Source organism: Pelodiscus sinensis, unplaced genomic scaffold (assembly GCF_049634645.1).
Source record: "Pelodiscus sinensis isolate JC-2024 unplaced genomic scaffold, ASM4963464v1 ctg108, whole genome shotgun sequence".
Lineage (NCBI taxonomy): Eukaryota > Metazoa > Chordata > Testudines > Trionychidae > Pelodiscus > Pelodiscus sinensis.
Genome location: NW_027465888.1, coordinates 84,230 through 103,305, shown reverse-complemented (window position 1 = coordinate 103,305; position 19,076 = coordinate 84,230). Strand labels below are relative to the sequence as shown.

Here is a 19,076-nt window from a genome sequence, read left to right as displayed (position 1 = left end):
CACCCACACATACACAAACACATACACACTGACACCCCCACCCCTCATACACCCACACCCACACATACACCGACACCCCCCCATACACACACACCCATACACCCATACACACACACACCCATACACCCCCCCCCCCACACACACACACTCCCTCTCACTGCACGGGCCGGGTGAGTTAGGTGGGGCAGGGGTGGAGCCGGGCTCCTGCCAATCCGGATCGCTGCTCCCGGGTTCCCTGCAAGACGCCTTCAGTCAACAGCGTCTTCCCCCTCCTGCACATCTCCCCCGTTAGCCACCACGTGCACCCGCATCGCCTGTGCGAGGCACCATGTGCACGTGCAGTTTGCCACGTGTGGGCCTTGGTCTGGGGGTGTCTCAGCGCGGCCACGTTCCCCTTCACAGAGGGCTTCCCAACGCAGGCCCTTGCTGCCGACTCCTAGGGCGGCCGTAGGTCCAGGCCACTTCACGGGTCCCATTGTTCGTCTCATAGTTCCGGGCTCTGGCTCCCACCCCTCGCCGACCTCCCCCAGGGCCAGGGGGCGGGGGCGGCCGTTCACCCCTCGCCCACGCAGCAGGACGGTGCGTGTAGCCAGAGGGGACGGAGCCTGCACAGGAGCAGGTGAGGAGACTCCAGCCGACACAGAAAAGGGCGGCTCGCTGCAGAGCTGCGGCTCCCTGCAAGGCTAAAGGGGCTGGGTACAAAGTTGCACTAAAGGTTTCAGTGAGACAGTGGTTAACACGGAGAGCAATGAGATGTATCCGCACCCCGCCCTGGGAGAGGGGCCCGGGGCCCCGGCCCAGCAGACAAGATGCCCCAGGGGGCCGGGCTCAGCAGGGCTGGGACTCCGGACCCAGGCAAGGGGGGGAACAGGTCCCAGCGGCTGAACTCCAGGCGGAGGTGCAGGCAGACCCCCCCTTGCAGACGCTGAGGGACCAGACTGGACTCGGCACAGCTCAGCCCCTCGGGGGAGGCTGCCGGGAGGGGTTCCTGTGGGGGAGGGGTTCCTGTCCGGGAACGGCTCCCCCAGGAAGGTGGGGACATGGGGGGTCCAGTGGCAGCTGGTGGCTCCCCCAAAGCGTCACCCCAGGCTGCTGTACCTGGCCCATGGCGTCCCGGTCAGGGGATCCAGCGCACCCGGCTGAGGCTGCTCCAGGCCTCCTGCCGCCCGGGGATCTTTGCGCCGTGCAGCGGCACTGCCGGGCCTGCGACTCCTGCCAGGGGGCGGGACGCCCGAGACGGGGGGAAGCTGCCTCGAGGCGCCGGCCCATCGTAGAGGAGCCTTTCCAGAGGGTGGGGATGGATCTAGTGGGGCCAGGCCACCCAGACGGGGGAGAAATACGTCCTGGGAGCCGGGGATCTGGCTCCCGACTGCCCCGGGGCCGTGGCCCTGCCCTCTAGCGAGCAGACCCGGTGGCAGACGCGCCGCTGGCCCTGTTCAGCAGGGGGTTCCCCCAGGAGTCCTCACGGACCAGGGATCCCACTTCATGTCGGCCCCGCTCCGGTGCCTGTGGGAGACACACGGGGCCCGGCTCACCTGGACCCCAGCGTAGGGCGCCCGGCCCAGCGGGCTGGTGGGGAGGTTCCCGGGGACCCTGGCGCAGATGCTGGAGGCCTTTATGCTCCGGCACCCGCAGGACTGGGGCGAGTACCTGCCCCCCCTGCTCTCTGCACACAGGGAGGTGCCCCAAGAGTCCAGCAGGGTTCTCCCCATTGGATCCATGGTGCAGAATGGGGAGGGGCCCCCCGGGCTTACTGAGAGAGTTATGGGGGGGGGAGGGACGTCTTGGCCTTCCAGGAAAGGCTCCCTGGGCTCGTGGGCCCGGCCAGAGACCCTGGGCAGAGCCTGAGGGAGGCGGAAGGGCTGGTCCGACCACGGTGCACGGGGGCCAGGGGCTGGGCCAGGGGGAAGGGCCGGCGGGGCTGCACCGGGCCGGGGCTGGGCCAGGGGGAAGGGCCGGCAGGGCTGCACCGGGCCGGGGCTGGGCCAGGGGGAAGGGCCGGCGGGGCTGCACCGGGCCGGGGCTGGGCCAGGGGGAAGGGCTGGCGGGGCTGCACCGGGCCGGGGCTGGGCCAGGGGGAAGGGCTGGCGGGGCTGCACCGGGCCGGGGCTGGGCCAGGGGGAAGGGCCGGCGGGGCTGCACCGGGCCGGGGCTGGGCCTGGGGGAAGGGCCGGCGGGGCTGCACCGGGCCGGGGCTGGGCCAGGGGGAAGGGCCGGCGGGGCTGCACCGGGCCGGGGCTGGGCCAGGGGGAAGGGCCGGCGGGGCTGCACCGGGCCGGGGCTGGGCCAGGGGGAAGGGCCGGCGGGGCTGCACCGGGCCGGGGCTGGGCCAGGGGGAAGGGCCGGCGGGGCTGCACCGGGCCGGGGCTGGGCCAGGGGGAAGGGCCGGCGGGGCTGCACCGGGCCGGGGCTGGGCCAGGGGGAAGGGCCGGCGGGGCTGCACCGGGCCGGGGCTGGGCCAGGGGGAAGGGCCGGCGGGGCTGCACCGGGCCGGGGCTGGGCCAGGGGGAAGGGCCGGCGGGGCGGCACCCGGGCCGGGGCTGGGCCAGGGGGAAGGGCCGGCGGGGCTGCACCGGGCCGGGGCTGGGCCAGGGGGAAGGGCCGGTGGGGCTGCACCGGGCCGGGGCTGGGCCAGGGGGAAGGGCCGGTGGGGCTGCACCGGGCCGGGGCTGGGCCAGGGGGAAGGGCCGGTGGGGCGGCACCGGGCCGGGGCTGGGCCAGGGGGAAGGGCCGGCGGGGCTGCACCGGGCCGGGGCTGGGCCAGGGGAAAGGGCCGGCGGGGCTGCACCGGGCCGGGGCTGGGCCAGGGGGAAGGGCCGGCGGGGCTGCACCGGGCCGGGGCTGGGCCAGGGGGAAGGGCCGGCAGGGCTGCACCGGGCCGGGGCTGGGCCAGGGGGAAGGGCCGGCGGGGCTGCACCGGGCCGGGGCTGGGCCAGGGGGAAGGGTGAGTCTCGGCTGGGCTGGGAGGAGAGAAGGGGCTTAGGGCAGGGAAGGGCGGAGCGGCCGGGTTCCCCCCTCCCCCCCGAGAGGAACGAGGCCGCCGGCCCTGGGCCCTGCGCTGACGTCGATCCGGCCGGCACCGTGTCCCTGGGACCCACAGACCTTCGGTGCCACCTGCCGCCTGAGATCGGGAACTCCCCCCCACCCCGTGACAATGTCACAGAAGGTTCCAGGACTGGAACGTTCGGGTGGGAAGGTTCCAGGTGTGGAACATTGGGGTGGGAAGGTTCCAGGACTGGAATGTTGGGGGTGTGAAGGTTCCAGGTGTGGAACATTGGGGTGGGAAGGTTCCAGGACTGGAATGTTGGGGGTGTGAAGGTTCCAGGTGTGGAACATTGGGGTGGGAAGGTTCCAGGACTATAACTTAGGGGTGTGAGGGTTCAAGGCTGGAAAGTTCTGCTGACAGAGTGATGGAGGAATCAAGGACTTTGGGGTGCCCCCTTCCTCAGCCAGTCGCTTGGCTCCTTGGCTGGTGCCCCCCGTTGTGCTCAGGGCCCAGATAACAGAGCAGCCTGGCAGGGAGAAGGGCGGCAGGGCGGCGATGGGGGGGCTGAGCGAGCCTCTCTCCTCATCAGCATGTAATGAGGTTGGAAGCAAGAGCCACTTAATGACGTTTCATGGAGGTTTAATTAGCGGCAGGTCTGCTGGGACAGCAGGCGAGAGGCAGCCCTGCCTGCCCTGCTTTCCCCAACCCCCAGGCCTCTCCCCTCTAGGGGGTGCCAGCCCCGATCCCGGCCAGCGCTGGGCACTAGCTGGCTCAGGGCCAGGGGCCAGGACATGGGGCCTGGCCCCGCAGGAGGTACCGGCTCCTATCTGGCCCCATCAGATGCTTGTCACTGGCCCACCTGTGATGGGGGTTCACCGGGACTTGCCCCCCTTCCCTGCCCCCAGCAGCGGTTTCCTCAAACTTCCCCCAGGCTCCGAAGGCAGCAAGCTGTGGGCCCCCCATTCCTGCAGCCTTGTGACCCCCCGACCCCACTCCCAGCCCCCTGAGGGGACAGTGTCCAGCCTCCCAGCGGGGACGCGAGGCTGACGGACAGCTCTGCCAATCGGCCAAATTGGGCGGGGGCGGGAGGCTGGGAGCAACCCAGAGACTGGGGGGCTCCAGTTGTGGGGCTGAAGGGGGCTGGGGGGAGGGAGTGGCGTTCAGCCCTGCCTCCGTATCCCCCTCGGTCTCCCCATCCCAGCTCAGCTTGGGGCTGTGGCGCTGCGAACTTCCCCCAGCAGTGCCCTGCCAGGGTTGGGACTGAGTATTAGCAGGTGAATGCGGTGTAGTGGGATAGAGGGGCGGGCGGGGGGCAGGACTCCTGGGTTCTTTGCAATTCCCTTCCTTTTGCCTTTTTCTCCATCTCTGCCCACGCGGCTGGTGTGTGCGTGTTCACATGTGTGCGCGTGTGTTCACACAGGTGCGCAAGTTCATGCGTGCATGGGTGCACATGTATGTGTTTGTATGTACATGTTGATGCGTGTTCATGCATGTGCACACGGGTTTGGGTGTGTATTTTCACGCATACACAATTGCATGCACATGCGTGTTTTTGCGTGTGCGTGTGTGGGCTCATGCATGAGCGTCTTCGAGTACCGAATCCACCTCTCTCCTGATAGTTAATTCTCTCCCACGGTGAACCCGGGGGAGGGTCGGGAGTCCCCCAGGTCTCCCTCGACCCCTTAGCCATGTGCGGCCGTGACCTGGGTGCGGTGGGGGTGGGAGCAGATGGAGAGGAGGCAGTACGGAGGGCTGGCTGGTTGGAGCCAATGGCCCCCTGCTGCCCCACGTCGGATGGATGGGAGTGAGATGCTGCAGCGTTTCATTGTCTGACAAACTCCCGGGGGGGGGGCATTTGAGTGATGTACGATGCCCCCAGGCCCCCCCCGCCCGCCAATCATTCACCAGCTGTTTTCTTTCCCCCTACACCTCCCTGGCTCCAGGCCTGCTCCCAGTGAATCCTCCGATTGCCGGTGAAATGCCGTGAGTCCCACGGCGCCCTCAGCAAGAAGAGAATGATTGTGGGGCCGACAATATGGGGTCTCTCACGTACTATGCCTCCTGGTGGGCCTCGGGAGCGGAGAGCCCAGGGGAAAAGGCAGTGCCGCTGAGTGCACAAGGGCAGGGCAAGTGCCGCTGAGTGTGCGAGGGCAAAGGAAAAAGTAGGAGAGTGCGAGGGCAGGGGAAGAGGTAGGAGAGTTCGCGAGGGCAGGGGAAGGTGCTGCTGAGTGTGCGAGGGCAGGGGAAGGTGCTGCTGAGTGTGCGAGGGCAAAGGAAAAAGTAGGAGAGTGTGAGGGCAGGGGAAGGTGCTGCTGAGTGTGCGAGGGCAGGGGAAGAGATAGGAAAGTGTGCGAGGGCAGGGGAAGGTGCCGCAGAGAGCAGGCAAGTGTGCAGGCACAGACGTGCAAATGGGAGCTGTTCCCTGCCCTTCCCTGGCACTGGTGCCCTGCATGTCTGGCCCAGCTCAGGGCGAGGCCGGGTGGCACCCTTGCCCACAGTTCACCCCCATGCCTCGGTCTCCCCCCCCAACTGAACCCCCCCCTCCCAGCCTCTGCTCCTGGCTCCAGTCTGGGAGGCCTGAGGAGTGGGGCGCAGCAGGTTTGGAGGTGGCGGGGAGAGGGGAGTCTGGGTGCATTCAATGCCCTCCCCCGCTCTCCCTCCTACTCGGGGGGGGGGTGGCAGGTGCATTCCCCTGCCCCCTCCAGCCTCTCCCCTCCCCCAAGACTGCAGCCCAGGGCGCCTGCCTGGATCCATAGGGCAGAGCAATGGGCCCCGGGCCTGCCCTTCTCCCCGGCTGCCCGGCCCTGCCTCCCCTTCAGCCTCCTCTGTCCCACATGCCTGCCACAGCCTGGGGGCGGGAGGGGGGCTCACTCCCACGGCAGCCCTGAGCTGGGTGCACCAGGGCTGGGTGTGAATGTTCACGAGGCCCTGCTGCCCTCTGGTGGGCAGCAGCTGACGTGCAGGTGCGGACTCAGCAGTGCGTGCGTGTGTGTACAAAGGCCCTCAGGTACATGCCGTGTGTGTCAGAGCCAGGGACCCTCTCGCGTGGCGGGTGCATGGGTCCATGCCAGGAGCTGTCGCACGCCGGGTGTGCGTGTGTCTGTGCTGCGGGCCCTGTCGCACGCCGGGTGTGCGTGTGTCTGTGCTGCGGGCCCTGTCGCACGCCGGGTGTGCGTGTGTCTGTGCTGCGGGCCCTGTCGCACGCCGGGTGTGTGTGCGTCTGTGCTGCGGGCCCTGTCGCACGCCGGGTGTGCGTGTGTCTCTGCTGCGGGCCCTGTCGCACGCCGGGTGTGCGTGTGTCTCTGCTGCGGGCCCTGTCGCACGCCGGGTGTGCGTGTGTCTGTGCTGCGGGCCCTGTCGCACGCCGGGTGTGCGTGTGTCTGTGCTGCGGGCCTGTCGCACGCCGGGTGTGCGTGTGTCTGTGCTGCGGGCCCTGTCGCACGCCGGGTGTGTGTGTGTCTCTGTTGCGGGCCCTGTCGCACGCCGGGTGTGAGTGTGTCTGTGCTGCGGGCACTGTTGCACGCCGGGTGTGCGTGTGTCTGTGCTGCGGGCCCTGTCGCACGCCGGGTGTGCGTGTCTGTGCTGCGGGCCCTGTCGCACGCCGGGTGTGCGTGTGTCTGTGCTGCGGGCCCTGTCGCACGCCGGGGTGCGGGTGTGTCTCTGCTGCGGGCCCTGTCGCACGCCGGGTGTGCGTGTGTCTGTGCTGCGGGCCCTGTCGCACGCCGGGTGTGCGTGTGTCTGTGCTGCGGGCCCTGTCGCACGCCAGGGGTGCGTGTGTCTGTGCTGCGGGCCCTGTCGCACGCCGTGTGTGTGTGTGTCTCTGCTGCGGGCCCTGTCGCACGCCGGGTGTGCGTGTGTCTGTGCTGCGGGCCCTGTCGCACGCCGGGTGTGCGTGTTTCTGTGCTGCGGGCCCTGTCGCACGCCGGGTGTGCGTGTATCTGTGCTGCGGGCCCTGTCGCACGCCGGGTGTGCGTGTGTCTGTGCTGCGGGCCCTGTTGCATGCCGGGTGTGCGTGTGTCTCTGCTGTGGGCCCTGTCGCACGCCGGGTGTGCGTGTGTCTCTGCTGCGGGCCCTGTCGCACGCCGGGTGTGCGTGTGTCTGTGCTGTGGGCCCTGTCGCACGCCGGGTGTGCGTGTGTCTGTACTGCGGGCCCTGTCGCACGCCGGGTGTGCGTGTGTCTCTGCTGCGGGCCCTGTCGCACGCCGGGTGTGAGTGTGTCTGTGCTGCGGGCCCTGTCGCATGCCGGGTGTGCGTGTGTCTGTGCTGCGGGCCCTGTCGCACGCCGGGTGTGCGTGTGTCTGTGCTGCGGGCCCTGTCGCACGCCGGGTGTGCGTGTGTCTGTACTGCGGGCCCTGTCGCACGCCGGGTGTGCGTGTGTCTCTGCTGCGGGCCCTGTCGCACGCCGGGTGTGAGTGTGTCTGTGCTGCGGGCCCTGTCGCATGCCGGGTGTGCGTGTGTCTGTGCTGCGGGCCCTGTCGCACGCCGGGTGTGCGTGTGTCTGTGCTGCGGGCCCTGTCGCACGCCGGGTGTGCGTGTGTCTGTGCTGCGGGCCCTGTCGCACGCCGGGTGTGCGTGTGTCTGTGCTGCGGGCCCTGTTGCACGCCGGGTGTTTTCCTCGCTGTTCTCCTCCCCTGCAGTTTCCTCCCAGCTGCTTCCTGCTGCCCGCATCCCCCTGGCCCCCCCTTGTGCTCCTTCCCTCTCCTGGGGGGGGCTGGGAACTCCCCCTGCTCTGCCCCTCCCCCGTCACTCCTCACCCTCCCCAGCTGGGCACCATGCAGATGAGCCCCCCGCCATGGCGAGCCCGCCAGGTGGTGCCAGGTAGGGGTGGGGACGGGAGCCGGGGCAGGCTCCCTGCACAGACAGCCTGGCCCCTGGCACTGTTCACGGCCGGCCCGGCCCTACCCAGCAGGGGGAGCTGTGGGACAGGGCTCCGGCTGTGGGGAGGGGCTGCCCATGTGGGGAGTGCACTGGCTTTGGGGGATGCTAGCTGTGGGGCACCGGCTGTCTGGGGCTGGCTATGTGGGGGGGGCTGGCTGTGAGGTGGGGGACTGGCTATGGGGGGGACTGGCTGTGAGGTGGGGGGCTGGCTGTGAGGTGGGGGCTGGCTATGGGGGGGACTGGCTGTGAGGTGGGGGCTGGCTGTGAGGTGGGGGGCTGGCTATGGGGGGGACTGGCTGTGAGGTGGGGGCTGGCTGTGAGGTGGGGGGCTGGCTATGGGGGGGACTGGCTGTGAGTGGGGGCTGGCCATGCGGGGGACTGGCTATGGGGGGGACTGGCTGTGAGGTGGGGGCTGGCTATGGGGGGGCTGGCTGTGAATGGGGGCTGGCCATGCGGGGGACTGGCTATGGGGGGGGCTGGCTGTGAGATGGGGGCTGGCTATGGTGGGGGCTGGCTGTGAGGTGGGGGCTGGCCATGGGGGGGACTGGCTGTGAGGTGGGGGCTGGCTGTGAGGTGGGGGGCTGGCTATGGGGGGGACTGGCTGTGAGGTGGGGGCTGGCTATGGTGGGGGCTGGATGTGAGGTGGGGGGCTGGCTATGGGGGGGCTGGCTGTGAGGTGGGGGCTGGCTATGGTGGGGGCTGGCCATGGGGGGGACTGGCTGTGAGGTGGGGGGCTGGCTATAGGGGGGTTGGCTGTGAGGTGGGGGCTGGCTATGGTGGGGGCTGGCCATGGGGGGGACTGGCTGTGAGGTGGGGGCTGGCCATGCGGGGGACTGGCTATGGGGGGGGCTGGCTGTGAGGTGGGGGGGTTGGCTGTGAGGTGGGGGCTGGCTATGAGGTGGGTGACTGGCTATGGGGGGGACTGGCTGTGTGGTGGGGGGCTGGCTATGGGGGGGACTGGCTGCGTGGTGGGGGGCTGGCTGTGAGGTGGGGGACTGGCTATGGGGAGGACTGGCTGTGAGGTGGGGGCTGGCTGTGAGGTGGGGGACTGGCTATGGGGGGGACTGGCTGTGTGGTGGGGGGCTGGCTATGGGGGGGACTGGCTGTGTGGTGGGGGGCTGGCTGTGAGGTGGGGGACTGGCTATGGGGAGGACTGGCTGTGAGGTGGGGGCTGGCTGTGAGGTGGGGGACTGGCTATGGGGGGGACTGGCTGCGTGGTGGGGGGCTGGCTGTGAGGTGGGGGGCTGGCTATGGGGGGGACTGGCTGTGAGGTGGGGGGCTGGCTGTGAGGTGGGGGCTGGCTATGGGGGGGACTGGCTGTGTGGTGGGGGGGTGGCTGTGAGGTGGGGGGCTGGCTATGGGGGGGGACTGGCTGTGAGGTGGGGGGCTGGCTGTGAGGTGGGGGCTGGCTATGGGGGGGACTGGCTGTGTGGTGGGGGGGTGGCTGTGAGGTGGGGGGCTGGCTATGGGGGGGGCTGGCTGTGAGGTGGGGGCTGGCTGTGAGGTGGGGGGCTGGCTATGGGGGGGGCTGGCTGTGAGGTGGAGGCTGGCTATGGGGGGGACTGGCTGTGTGGTGGGGGGGTGGCTGTGAGGTGGGGGGCTGGCTATGGGGGGGGCTGGCTGTGTGGTGGGGGGGTGGCTGTGAGGTGGGGGGCTGGCTATGGGGGGGGCTGGCTGTGTGGTGGGGGGGTGGCTGTGAGGTGGGGGGCTGGCTATGGGGGGGACTGGCTGTGTGGTGGGGGGGTGGCTGTGAGGTGGGGGGCTGGCTATGGGGGGGGCTGGCTGTGTGGTGGGGGGGTGGCTGTGAGGTGGAGGCTGGCTATGGGGGGGGCTGGCTGTGTGGTGGTGGGGTGGCTGTGAGGTGGAGGCTGGCTATGGGGGGGGCTGGCTGTGAGGTGGAGGCTGGCTATGGGGGGGGCTGGCTGTGAGGTGGGGGGCTGGCTATGGGGGGGGCTGGCTGTGAGGTGGGGGGGTGGCTGTGAGGTGGGGGCTGGCTATGGGGGGGGCTGGCTGTGAGGTGGGCTGGCTGTGTGGTGGGGGGGTGGCTGTGAGGTGGGGGGCTGGCTGTGAGGTGGGGGCTGGCTGTGAGGTGGGGGGCTGGCTATGGGGGGGGACTGGCTGTGAGGTGGGGGCTGGCTGTGAGGTGGGGGGCTGGCTATGGGGGGGACTGGCTGTGTGGTGGGGGACTGGCTGTGAGGTGGGGGGCTGGCTATGGGGGGGACTGGCTGTGTGGTGGGGGGGTGGCTGTGAGGTGGGGGGCTGGCTATGGGGGGGGCTGGCTGTGAGGTGGGGGCTGGCTATGGGGGGGCTGGCTGTGAGGTGGGGGCTGGCTGTGAGGTGGGGGCTGGCCATGGGGGGGGCTGGCTGTGAGGTGGGGGGCTGGCTATGGGGGGGGCTGGCTGTGAGGTGGGGGCTGGCTGTGAGGTGGGGGGCTGGCTATGGGGGGGGGCTGGCTGTGAGGTGGGGGGCTGGCTATGAGGGGGTCTGGCTATGGGGGGGGCTGGCTGTGAGGTGGGGGCTGGCCATGGGGGGGCTGGCTGTGAGGTGGGGGGGTGGCTGTGAGGTGGGGGCTGGCTATGGGGGGGGCTGGCTGTGAGGTGGGGGGTGGCTGTGAGGTGGGGGCTGGCTATGGGGGGGGCTGGCTGTGAGGTGGGGGCTGGCTGTGAGGTGGGCTGGCTGTGTGGTGGGGGGGTGGCTGTGAGGTGGGGGGCTGGCTGTGAGGTGGGGGCTGGCTGTGAGGTGGGGGGCTGGCTATGGGGGGGACTGGCTGTGAGGTGGGGGCTGGCTGTGAGGTGGGGGGCTGGCTATGGGGGGGACTGGCTGTGAGGTGGGGGCTGGCTATGGGGGGGACTGGTTGTGTGGTGGGGGGGTGGCTGTGAGGTGGGGGGCTGGCTATGGGGGGGCTGGCTGTGAGGTGGGGGCTGGCTGTGAGGTGGGGGCTGGCCATGGGGGGGGCTGGCTGTGAGGTGGGGGCTGGCCATGGGGGGGGCTGGCTGCGTGGTGGGGGGCTGGCTGTGAGGAGGGGGGCTAGCTGTGAGGTGGGGGCTGGCTGTGAGGTGGGGGCTGGCCTTGGGGGGGGCTGGCTGTGAGGTGGGGGCTGGCTGTGAGGTGGGGGGCTGGCTATGGGGGGTTGGCTGTGAGGTGGGGGCTGGCCATGGGGGGGGCTGGCTGTGAGGTGGGGGGGGTGGCTGTGAGGTGGGGGCTGGCTATGGGGGGGGTGGTTATGGGGGGGGCTGGCTGTGAGGTGGGGGCTGGCCATGGGGGGCTCTGGCTGGTTCCGGGGGGGTATTTTTAGCCTGGGTTTCAGTAAATTGGAGGCTGTTTTTAACCCAGCTAAAAATGCGAAAGGGAAACAAATAGGAGAAGTGAAAGTGCTGGCGGGGGGGGGGGGGGGGGGCTCTGGCGGGCCCTGCCCCCCGGCCCGGGGCCATGTTCTCTCTCACACCCGCACACACACGTGCGCACTCGGCAGGGCCCAGCCCCCACAGGGGCGACAGGCCCGTGTCAGGGCCGCGCTGCCCGGGGCTCAGGCTGGGCCCTGCGGGCGCGGTGGCAGGCGGTTCCTCAGGCCAGGGGCCGGCGGGGCAGGGCTGGGAGGGAGGGGGCTGGGCCGCAGCCCCAGGGAGCAGAGCCGGATGGGGGGGGCTGGGGCCGCCCCAGCTAGGGAAGGGCACAGCTTGCGGGACGGGGCCCCCTGGAGCCCCCACCCTGTTGTGCCCCAGTCCCCCCATAACCCCCCGTCCCTGCCCCCAGCACCCAGCCGCGGGCCCCTCCTCCCACTGTGACCTCCGGGCCCCACGGCTCAGCCCCCGGGATCCCCGGCACGGAGCCCCCCCCGCCTGGTGACTCAGTCCCTATGCAAATGAGGCAGCATGCAGCTCCTGGCAGCCCGGGGCTGCGGGCCGGGCAGGGCGCCCGGGGCCGGCCGGCGCGCGAGGACGGGCTGAGCGCGCCCGCCAGGAGGTAACCCCCGGGCCTCGGGGGCAGGGCGGGCCGGGGGCCGGGGCTTGGGGCACCCCACATGCGGGTCAGCGGGGCGGGGCTCTGCTGGGGGGGCCAGGCGGGAGACAGCCCAGGGCCCGTCCCCCCGGACAGTCCACTGCTGGACCCACCTCAGGGCTGGTGCCCCCTAAAGGGGGCAGGCCTCATGTCCCATTCCCTGCCCCCCCCCACGCTCGGCCCCACCTGTCCCCCCACCTGCAGGCCCAGCTGCAGACCTGCCACCGCAGAGCCAGCGGGGCCCGGCACAGAAGGGACTGGGAGCCGGGACGCCTGGGTTCTCTCCTGGCTCTAGGAGGGGAGTGGGGCCCAGTGGTTAGGGGCGGGGGAGCCAGGACGCCTGGGTTCTCTCCTGGCTCTAGGAGGGGAGTGGGGCCCAGTGGTTAGGGGCGGGGGAGCCAGGACGCCTGGGTTCTCTCCTGGCTCTAGGAGGGGAGTGGGGCCCAGTGGTTAGGGGCGGGGGAGCCAGGACGCCTGGGTTCTCTCCTGGCTCTAGGAGGGGAGTGGGGCCCAGTGGTTAGGGGCGGGGGAGCCAGGACGCCTGGGTTCTCTCCTGGCTCTAGGAGGGGAGTGGGGCCCAGTGGTTAGGGGCGGGGGAGCCAGGACGCCTGGGTTCTCTCCTGGCTCTAGGAGGGGAGTGGGGCCCAGTGGTTAGGGGCGGGGGAGCCAGGACGCCTGGGTTCTCTCCTGGCTCTAGGAGGGGAGTGGGGCCCAGTGGTTAGGGGCGGGGGAGCCAGGACGCCTGGGTTCTCTCCTGGCTCTAGGAGGGGAGTGGGGCCCAGTGGTTAGGGGCGGGGGAGCCAGGACGCCTGGGTTCTCTCCTGGCTCTAGGAGGGGAGTGGGGCCCAGTGGTTAGGGGCGGGGGAGCCAGGACGCCTGGGTCCCATTCATCACTCCCCTTCTCTCTAGAAATAAGAATGTCTAAACCCCTGGAGCTGGAGAAGGTGCGAGTGGAGCTGCATGGGGAGCATACAGGTACTGCCGGCGCCCCAGCTACGGCTGCCCCCCGGCGCCCCGGCTACGGCTGCCCCCCGGCGCCCCGGCTACGGCTGCCCCCCTGGCGCCCCGGCTACGGCTGCCCCCCGGCGCCCCGGCTACGGCTGCCCCCTGGCGCCCCGGCTACGGCTGCCCCCCGGTGCCCCGGCTACGGCTGCCCCCCGGTGCCCCGGCTACGGCTGCCCCCCGGCGCCCCGGCTACGGCTGCCCCCCGGCGCCCCGGCTATGGCTGCCCTCCCTGGTGCTCCGGCTATGGCTGCCCCCCGGTGCCCCGGCTACGGCTGCCCCCTGGCGCCCCAGCTATGGCTGCCCACCGGCGCCCCAGCTATGGCTGCCCACCGGCGCCCCAGCTACGGCTGCCCCCTGGCGCCCCAGCTATGGCTGCCCCCCGGTGCCCCAGCTATGGCTGCCCCCCGGCGCCCCGGCTACGGCTGCCCCCCGGCGCCCTGCTGGGGCTGCCCCCTGACCCCCTGCAGGGTCACTCAGCCAACCTGGGGGTGTCTCCCCCCAACGGAGCTGGCGAAGGGGGTCAGGAACGAGGCCCTTAGCAGGCCCTGCGGGTGCCCTGGTTGGGGGGGGCAGTGTGAGGGTGCAGCCCTGGGGTGGGGGTTGTGAGGGTTTGATCCCTGCTGGGGGGGATAAAGGGTCATTTTCTCTCTTCTTCCAGACACAGAACGAAACGGCCCCGACACAAACCACCAGGTAAGTAAGGGGGGGGGCGTGGGGAGAGTCTGGGGGGCAGTGCAGTGTTCGGGGGGAGGAGAGGCCGTGGGGGGGGGCGGTGCAGTGTCCGGGGGGAGGAGAGGCTGTGGGGGGGGGGGCGGTGCAGAGTCCAGGGGGAGGAGAGGCCGTGGGGGGCGGTGCAGGGTCCTGGGGCAGGAGAGGCCGCAGGGGGGGCGCTGCGGGGTCCGGGGGGAGGAGAGGCTGTGGGGGGGGGTGGTGCAGAGTCCAGGGGGAGGGGAGGCCGTGGGGGGCGGTGCAGGGTCCTGGGGGAGGAGAGGCCATGGGGGGGGCGGTGCAGTGTCCGGGGGGAGGAGAGGCCGTGGGGGGCGGTGCAGGGTCCTGGGGCAGGAGAGGCCGCAGGGGGGGCGCTGCGGAGTCCGGGGGGAGGAGAGGCTGTGGGGGGGGGGGCGGTGCAGAGTCCAGGGGGAGGGGAGGCCGTGGGGGGCGGTGCAGGGTCCTGGGGGAGGAGAGGCCATGGGGGGGGCGGTGCAGTGTCCAGGGGGAGGAGAGGCCGTGGGGGGGGGGGCGGTGCAGGGTCCTGGGGCAGGAGAGGCCGCAGGGGGGGGCGCTGTGGGGTCCGGGGGAGAGTCCGGGGGGGGCCGTGCAGGTGGGGGGAGCGTGGGGGGGATACGAGGGCACGGAAACGTCCCCACCCCCCGCTGACTCGGGGCCTCCCGTCTGTGGCAGACCCAGCAGAGCAAAGTGGCTCCGTTCTCCCCGGCCCCCACCGGCCCCAGCCCCAAGGTGAGCGCCGCGCCTGGGGGGGGCGGGCCGTGCCGGTTCCCAGGGTTTCCAGCCCCCGCCGTTCCTGTTTTCGCGCGGTCGGCTGGCTGCGGGCGATGACTCAAGGGGTGGGGGTGGGGGGAAATCCCGGGGCCCCCGGGGCGGCAGCAAAACAGGAAGCGGCTCAGCGGGAGGGGGGAGCGCAGGCGGGCGCCCCGCCCCCGGGCAGGGCCGCTGAACCCCTCGGAGATCCTCAGGCGCTGCCGATGCCCAGCCCTGCCCCCCGCCCGCCCCGGAGCCGAGCCAGGTCCGTGGGGGGGGCGGGGGGAGCAGCTCAGACTGGCCGAGGGCCACAAGTCCCCCCCTCCTACCCCTGACCTCCCTCTGACCCCACCAATCCCCCCTCTGAGCCCTGCCCCCTGCCAGACCTCTGCCCCTGAGCCCCCTCTCCTCTCCCCCAGATCAAGGCCGAGGACCCCCCAGCCCTGCCTCCAGCTCCAGCGCCCGGCCCCCCTGCCCAGCAGCCGCACCTGCCCCAGGCCCAGCTCATGTTAGCCGGCAGCCAGCTGGCCGGGGTGAGTGGGGGCCCTAGTGGGGGGAGCACGGGCCCTTTCCCCTTCAGGGCAAGGGCTCACTGGCTTGGGGGTGGGCAAGGAATGGGGGGTGGCCCCAGGGCGAGGGGCTGGGGAATGGGTCCCGGGCTTGTTCGGGGGGGGGGGTCCCAGGTGGGTTCCCGCGCACTGGTGGGGGGCGGGGGCTGCTTTGCTGCTCGCTGGCGCTGCTGGGGGGACGCGCTGGGACTAACCTGCTGCTTCCCCTCCCCCCGGCCCCCCGGCCCCCCAGCTGACGGCCCTGATGCCGGCCCAGCAGCAGCTCCTCCTGCAGCAGGCCCAGGCGCAGCTCCTGGCCGCGGCCGTGCAGCAATCCAGTGCGGCCGCTGCAGCTAACGCGGCAGCCAGCCAGCCGCTGGGGGGGGAGGCGCCCCAGAGCCAGCCGCAAACGCCGCAGCTTGCGCTGTCGCAGCCCATCCAGCTCACTGCGCAGGTAAGGGACCGGGCACCGCGGGGCCGCGCTGCACTGGGCCTGGCATTGCTGCCTGGCACTGGCCACTGCGGGGCTGGCACTGGGCACTGCGGGGGTGTCACTGGGCACTGCGGGGCTGGCACTGGGCACTGCGGGGCTGGCACTGGGCACTGCAGGGCTGGCACTGGGCACTGCGCGGGTGTCACTGGGCACTGCGGGGCTGGCACTGGGCACTGCGGGGCTGTCTCTGGGCACTGCGGGGCTGGCACTGGGCACTGCGGGGGTGTCACTGGGCACTGCAGGGCTGTCATGGCATCATTGCGGGGGTGTCCCTTCGCTCTGGGCACCATGGGGCCATCGCTGCACTGGGCACTGTGGGGGTGTCACTGCATCACTCTGGGCAGCACGAGGCGTCACTGCATTGTGCTTGACATTGCAGACACTCACTGCATCATTCGTTGCATGACGGGTCACTGTATTGTGCTGGGTGCTCAGCACAGTGGGGGACACTGCACCGGGCACTGCGGGAATCTGTGTGTGTGTCACTGCACCAAGCACTGCAGGAATCTGTGTGTCACTGCACTGGGCACTGCGGGAATCTGTGTGTCACTGCACCAAGTACTGTGGGAATCTGTGTGTGTCACTGCACCGGGCACTGCGGGATTCTGTGTGTCACTGCACCAAGTACTGCGGGAATCTGTGTGTGTCACTGCACTGAGCACTGCGGGAATCTGTGTGTCACTGCACCAAGTACTGCGGGAATCTGTGTGTGTCACTGCACTGAGCACTGTGGGAATCTGTGTCACTGCACCGGGCACTGCGGGAAACTGTGTGTCACTGCACCGAGTACTGCGGGAATCTGTGTGTCACTGCATCAGACACTGTGTGTGTGTGACTGCACCATGCGGGCCACCATAGGTGGGGGGAGCTGTCACTGGCCATGCACTGGGGCTGCGCTGAGGCTCTGGGCAGCACAGTGTGCTGGGCCCTGCCCCCCATCTGCCCCCTGACTCTCGCTCTGTCTCAGGACATCCAGCAGCTCCTTCAGCTCCAGCAGCTGGTACTTGTTCCCGGGCATCACCTCCAGCCGCCCACCCAGTTCCTGCTGCCACAGGCCCAGCAAGGACAGCAAGGTACGTCTCCCCAGCACCCTGCCCCCCAGCGCCCTGCCCCCCCAGCGTCCTGCCCCCCAGCGCCCTGCCCCCCAGCGTCCTGCCCCCCCAGCGTCCTGCCCCCCTGTGCCCTGCCCCCCCAGCACCCTTCCCCCCAGCGTCCTGCCCCCCCATCACCCTGCCCTCCAGCGCCCTGCCCCCCAGTGCTCTGCCCCCCAGCACCCTGCCCCCCATCATCCTGTCTCCCCAGCGCCCTGCCCCCCATCAACCTGCCCCCCAACGTTCTGTCTCCCCAGAGTTCTGCCCCCCAGCACCCTGCCCCCCATCACCCTGCCTCCCCAGTGCCCTGACCCCCCAGCACCCTGCCTTCCCAGCGCCCTGCCCCCCCAGCACCCTGCCCCCCCCATCATCCTGCCTCCCCAGTGCCCTGCCCCCCAGCGCCCTGTCACCCCAGCACCATGCTCTGATTCACCCTTCCCCCCAGTGCCCTGCCGCCATACCCCTCGCCCCCCAGCACCCTGCCCCCCAGTACTCTGCCTCCTGTGCCTTGCCCCCCCAGCACCCTGACCCCTTGTGCCCGGGGGAGGGTCCCCGTCTGCCTGGCCCCCCACCCCCAGCAAGCCCTGGCGGGGGCGGGGCACCTGGCCTGACCCTCTCTCCTCCCCTGCAGGGCTGCTCCCGGCACCTAATCTCTTTCAGCTACCTCAGCAAAGCCCAGGGGGGCTCCTGTCGGCCCCCCCCCGCGCCGGGCTGCCCGCACAGGTGAGCCACGCAGCCGGCGGGAGGGCTCGCTCTGCCCCGTCCGTCTGTCCGTCTCCCCGCTCGTCCCTTCTCCGACCCCCTGTCCGTCCGTCTGTCCCTCCACCCGGTCTTCCCTTCTCCGACCCCCTGTCCGTTTGTCTGTCCGTCTCCCCATCCCCTGTCCATCTGTCCGTCCCTTCACCCGCTCGTCCCTTCTCTGACCCCCTGACCGTCCATCTGTCCGTCCCTCCACCTATTCGTCCGTTCTCCCACCCCTTGTCCGTCCATCTGTCCGTCTCCCCAGCCCCCGTCCGTCTTTTCACACCCCCCATCCATCCGTCTGTCTGTCCCTCCACCCCCATTCATCCATTCACCCACCCTCCATCCGTCCGGCTGTCCATCCCCATCCGTTACCCCCACCCCATCAGTCTGTCTGTCCATCCCCCCACCGCCCATCCATCCCTCTCTTCATCCATCTGTCAGTCCATCTCTGCAGCCCCCCATCCATCCGTCTGCCCATCCCTCCACCCCATTCAGCCATTCCCCCACCCCCTATCCGTCCATTCCTGTCCCTTCCCCCACCTCACATCCATCCGTCTGTCCATCCCTGTCCGTCCCTCCACCCCCATCCATCCGTCTGTCCGTCCCTGTCCATCCCTCCACCCCCATCCATCCGTCCATCTCCCATGCCATCTATCCAGCAGTCTGTCTGTCTGTCCGTCCCTTCACACTCCGTGCATGTCTCCCCCACACCATCCACCTGTCCCTCTGTCCATCCATCTGTCCCCCACTCAGCAGGGGGTGCAGGTCTGCTGGGTGCATGGATCCCCCTGTCTCCTGTCCCCCCCAGCCAGGGACTCGGCCGGGCCTCCCCGAGTCCCACCTCGCGCACCCCCAGCCCCCGAAATGCCTGGAGCCGCCGGCGCCGCCTGAGGAGCCCAGCGACCTGGAGGAACTGGAGCAGTTTGCCCGAACCTTCAAGCAGCGCCGCATCAAACTGGGCTTCACGCAGGTATGGCCCGGGGGGGAGCATGGCCTGGGGGGGTATAGTGGGGGGGGGGCTGGGCACCTGGGTCCTCCTGGCTGGGGGGAGGGGAGCGCGGCCTGGGGGGTACAGTGGGGGGGGGCTGGGCACCTGGGTCCTCCCGGGTGGGGGGAGGGGAGCGCGGCCTGGGGGGTACAGTGGGGGGGCTGGGCATCTGGGTCCTCCCGGCTGGGGGGAGGGGAGAGTGGCCTTGGGGGTACAGCAGGGGACGAGGGGGGGGGCTGGGCACCCGGACACCTGGGTCCTTCCTGGTTGGGGGAGGGGAGCACGGCCTGGGGGGTACAGTGGGGGGGACTGGGCACCTGAGTCCTCCCGGGTGGGGGGAGGGGAGCGCAGCCTGGAGGGTACAGCGAGGGAGGGAGGGCTGGGTACCTGGGTCCTCCCAGGTGGGGGGAGGGGAGCACGGTCTGGGGGGTACAGCGGGGGGGCTGGGCACCCGGACACTTGGGTCCTCTCCCGGCTCTGATTGGGGAGTGGAGCCTAGTGGTTGGAGCAAGGGACTGGGCTCCGCTCTCTGGAGCTGCCTGGCCCTGCCACAGCCCAGGGAGGAGCCCCCAGGTCGGATGGGCGAGAGACGCCAAAGTGCGCCCAGACGCCTCCTCTTGGCCCTGCCAAAGGGCCCCACCCCAGCCAGAGCCTCACTGCCCTGCCCCTCTATCCTACCCCCCCCCCCGAGCCCCTCGGTCCCGCCCCCGCCGTGGGCGTTTGGCCATGTGCCCGGGGAGCTGATGTGCTGCACAGAACAAAATTCATTGCGCACGCAGGTGAGGTACCAGGCGCTGGGAGGGGCGTGGGGCCTAGTGGTTACAACGGGAGGTGCAAACCAGGGGTCTCCCCTGGCTCTGGGATG

At 70.7% G+C, this 19,076-nt stretch overlaps 1 protein-coding gene across 10 annotated transcripts in view; it reads left to right on the top strand.

The window, feature by feature from the left end:
• The window catches only part of POU2F2 (POU class 2 homeobox 2), a 48,497-nt gene that overhangs the window by 10,251 nt on the left and 19,170 nt on the right, over positions 1-19,076 (top strand). For 3 of the 10 annotated variants that reach the window (XM_075916034.1, XM_075916036.1, XM_075916041.1), the window contains exons 1-9: positions 7,744-7,804; positions 12,773-12,838; positions 13,527-13,561; positions 14,270-14,326; positions 14,767-14,880; positions 15,149-15,349; positions 16,356-16,461; positions 17,111-17,202; positions 18,032-18,193. In XM_075916034.1, coding sequence (XP_075772149.1) covers positions 7,759-7,804; positions 12,773-12,838; positions 13,527-13,561; positions 14,270-14,326; positions 14,767-14,880; positions 15,149-15,349; positions 16,356-16,461; positions 17,111-17,202; positions 18,032-18,193 — 879 coding nt within the window. In that variant the 5' untranslated portion in view covers positions 7,744-7,758. Of the gene's footprint in view, positions 1-7,742; positions 7,805-11,617; positions 11,828-12,644; positions 12,839-13,526; positions 13,562-14,269; positions 14,327-14,766; positions 14,881-15,148; positions 15,350-16,355; positions 16,462-17,110; positions 17,203-18,031; positions 18,194-19,076 lie in introns of those variants that run through there. The other 7 variants (XM_075916037.1, XM_075916039.1, XM_075916043.1 and 4 more) reach the window with 6 other exon arrangements.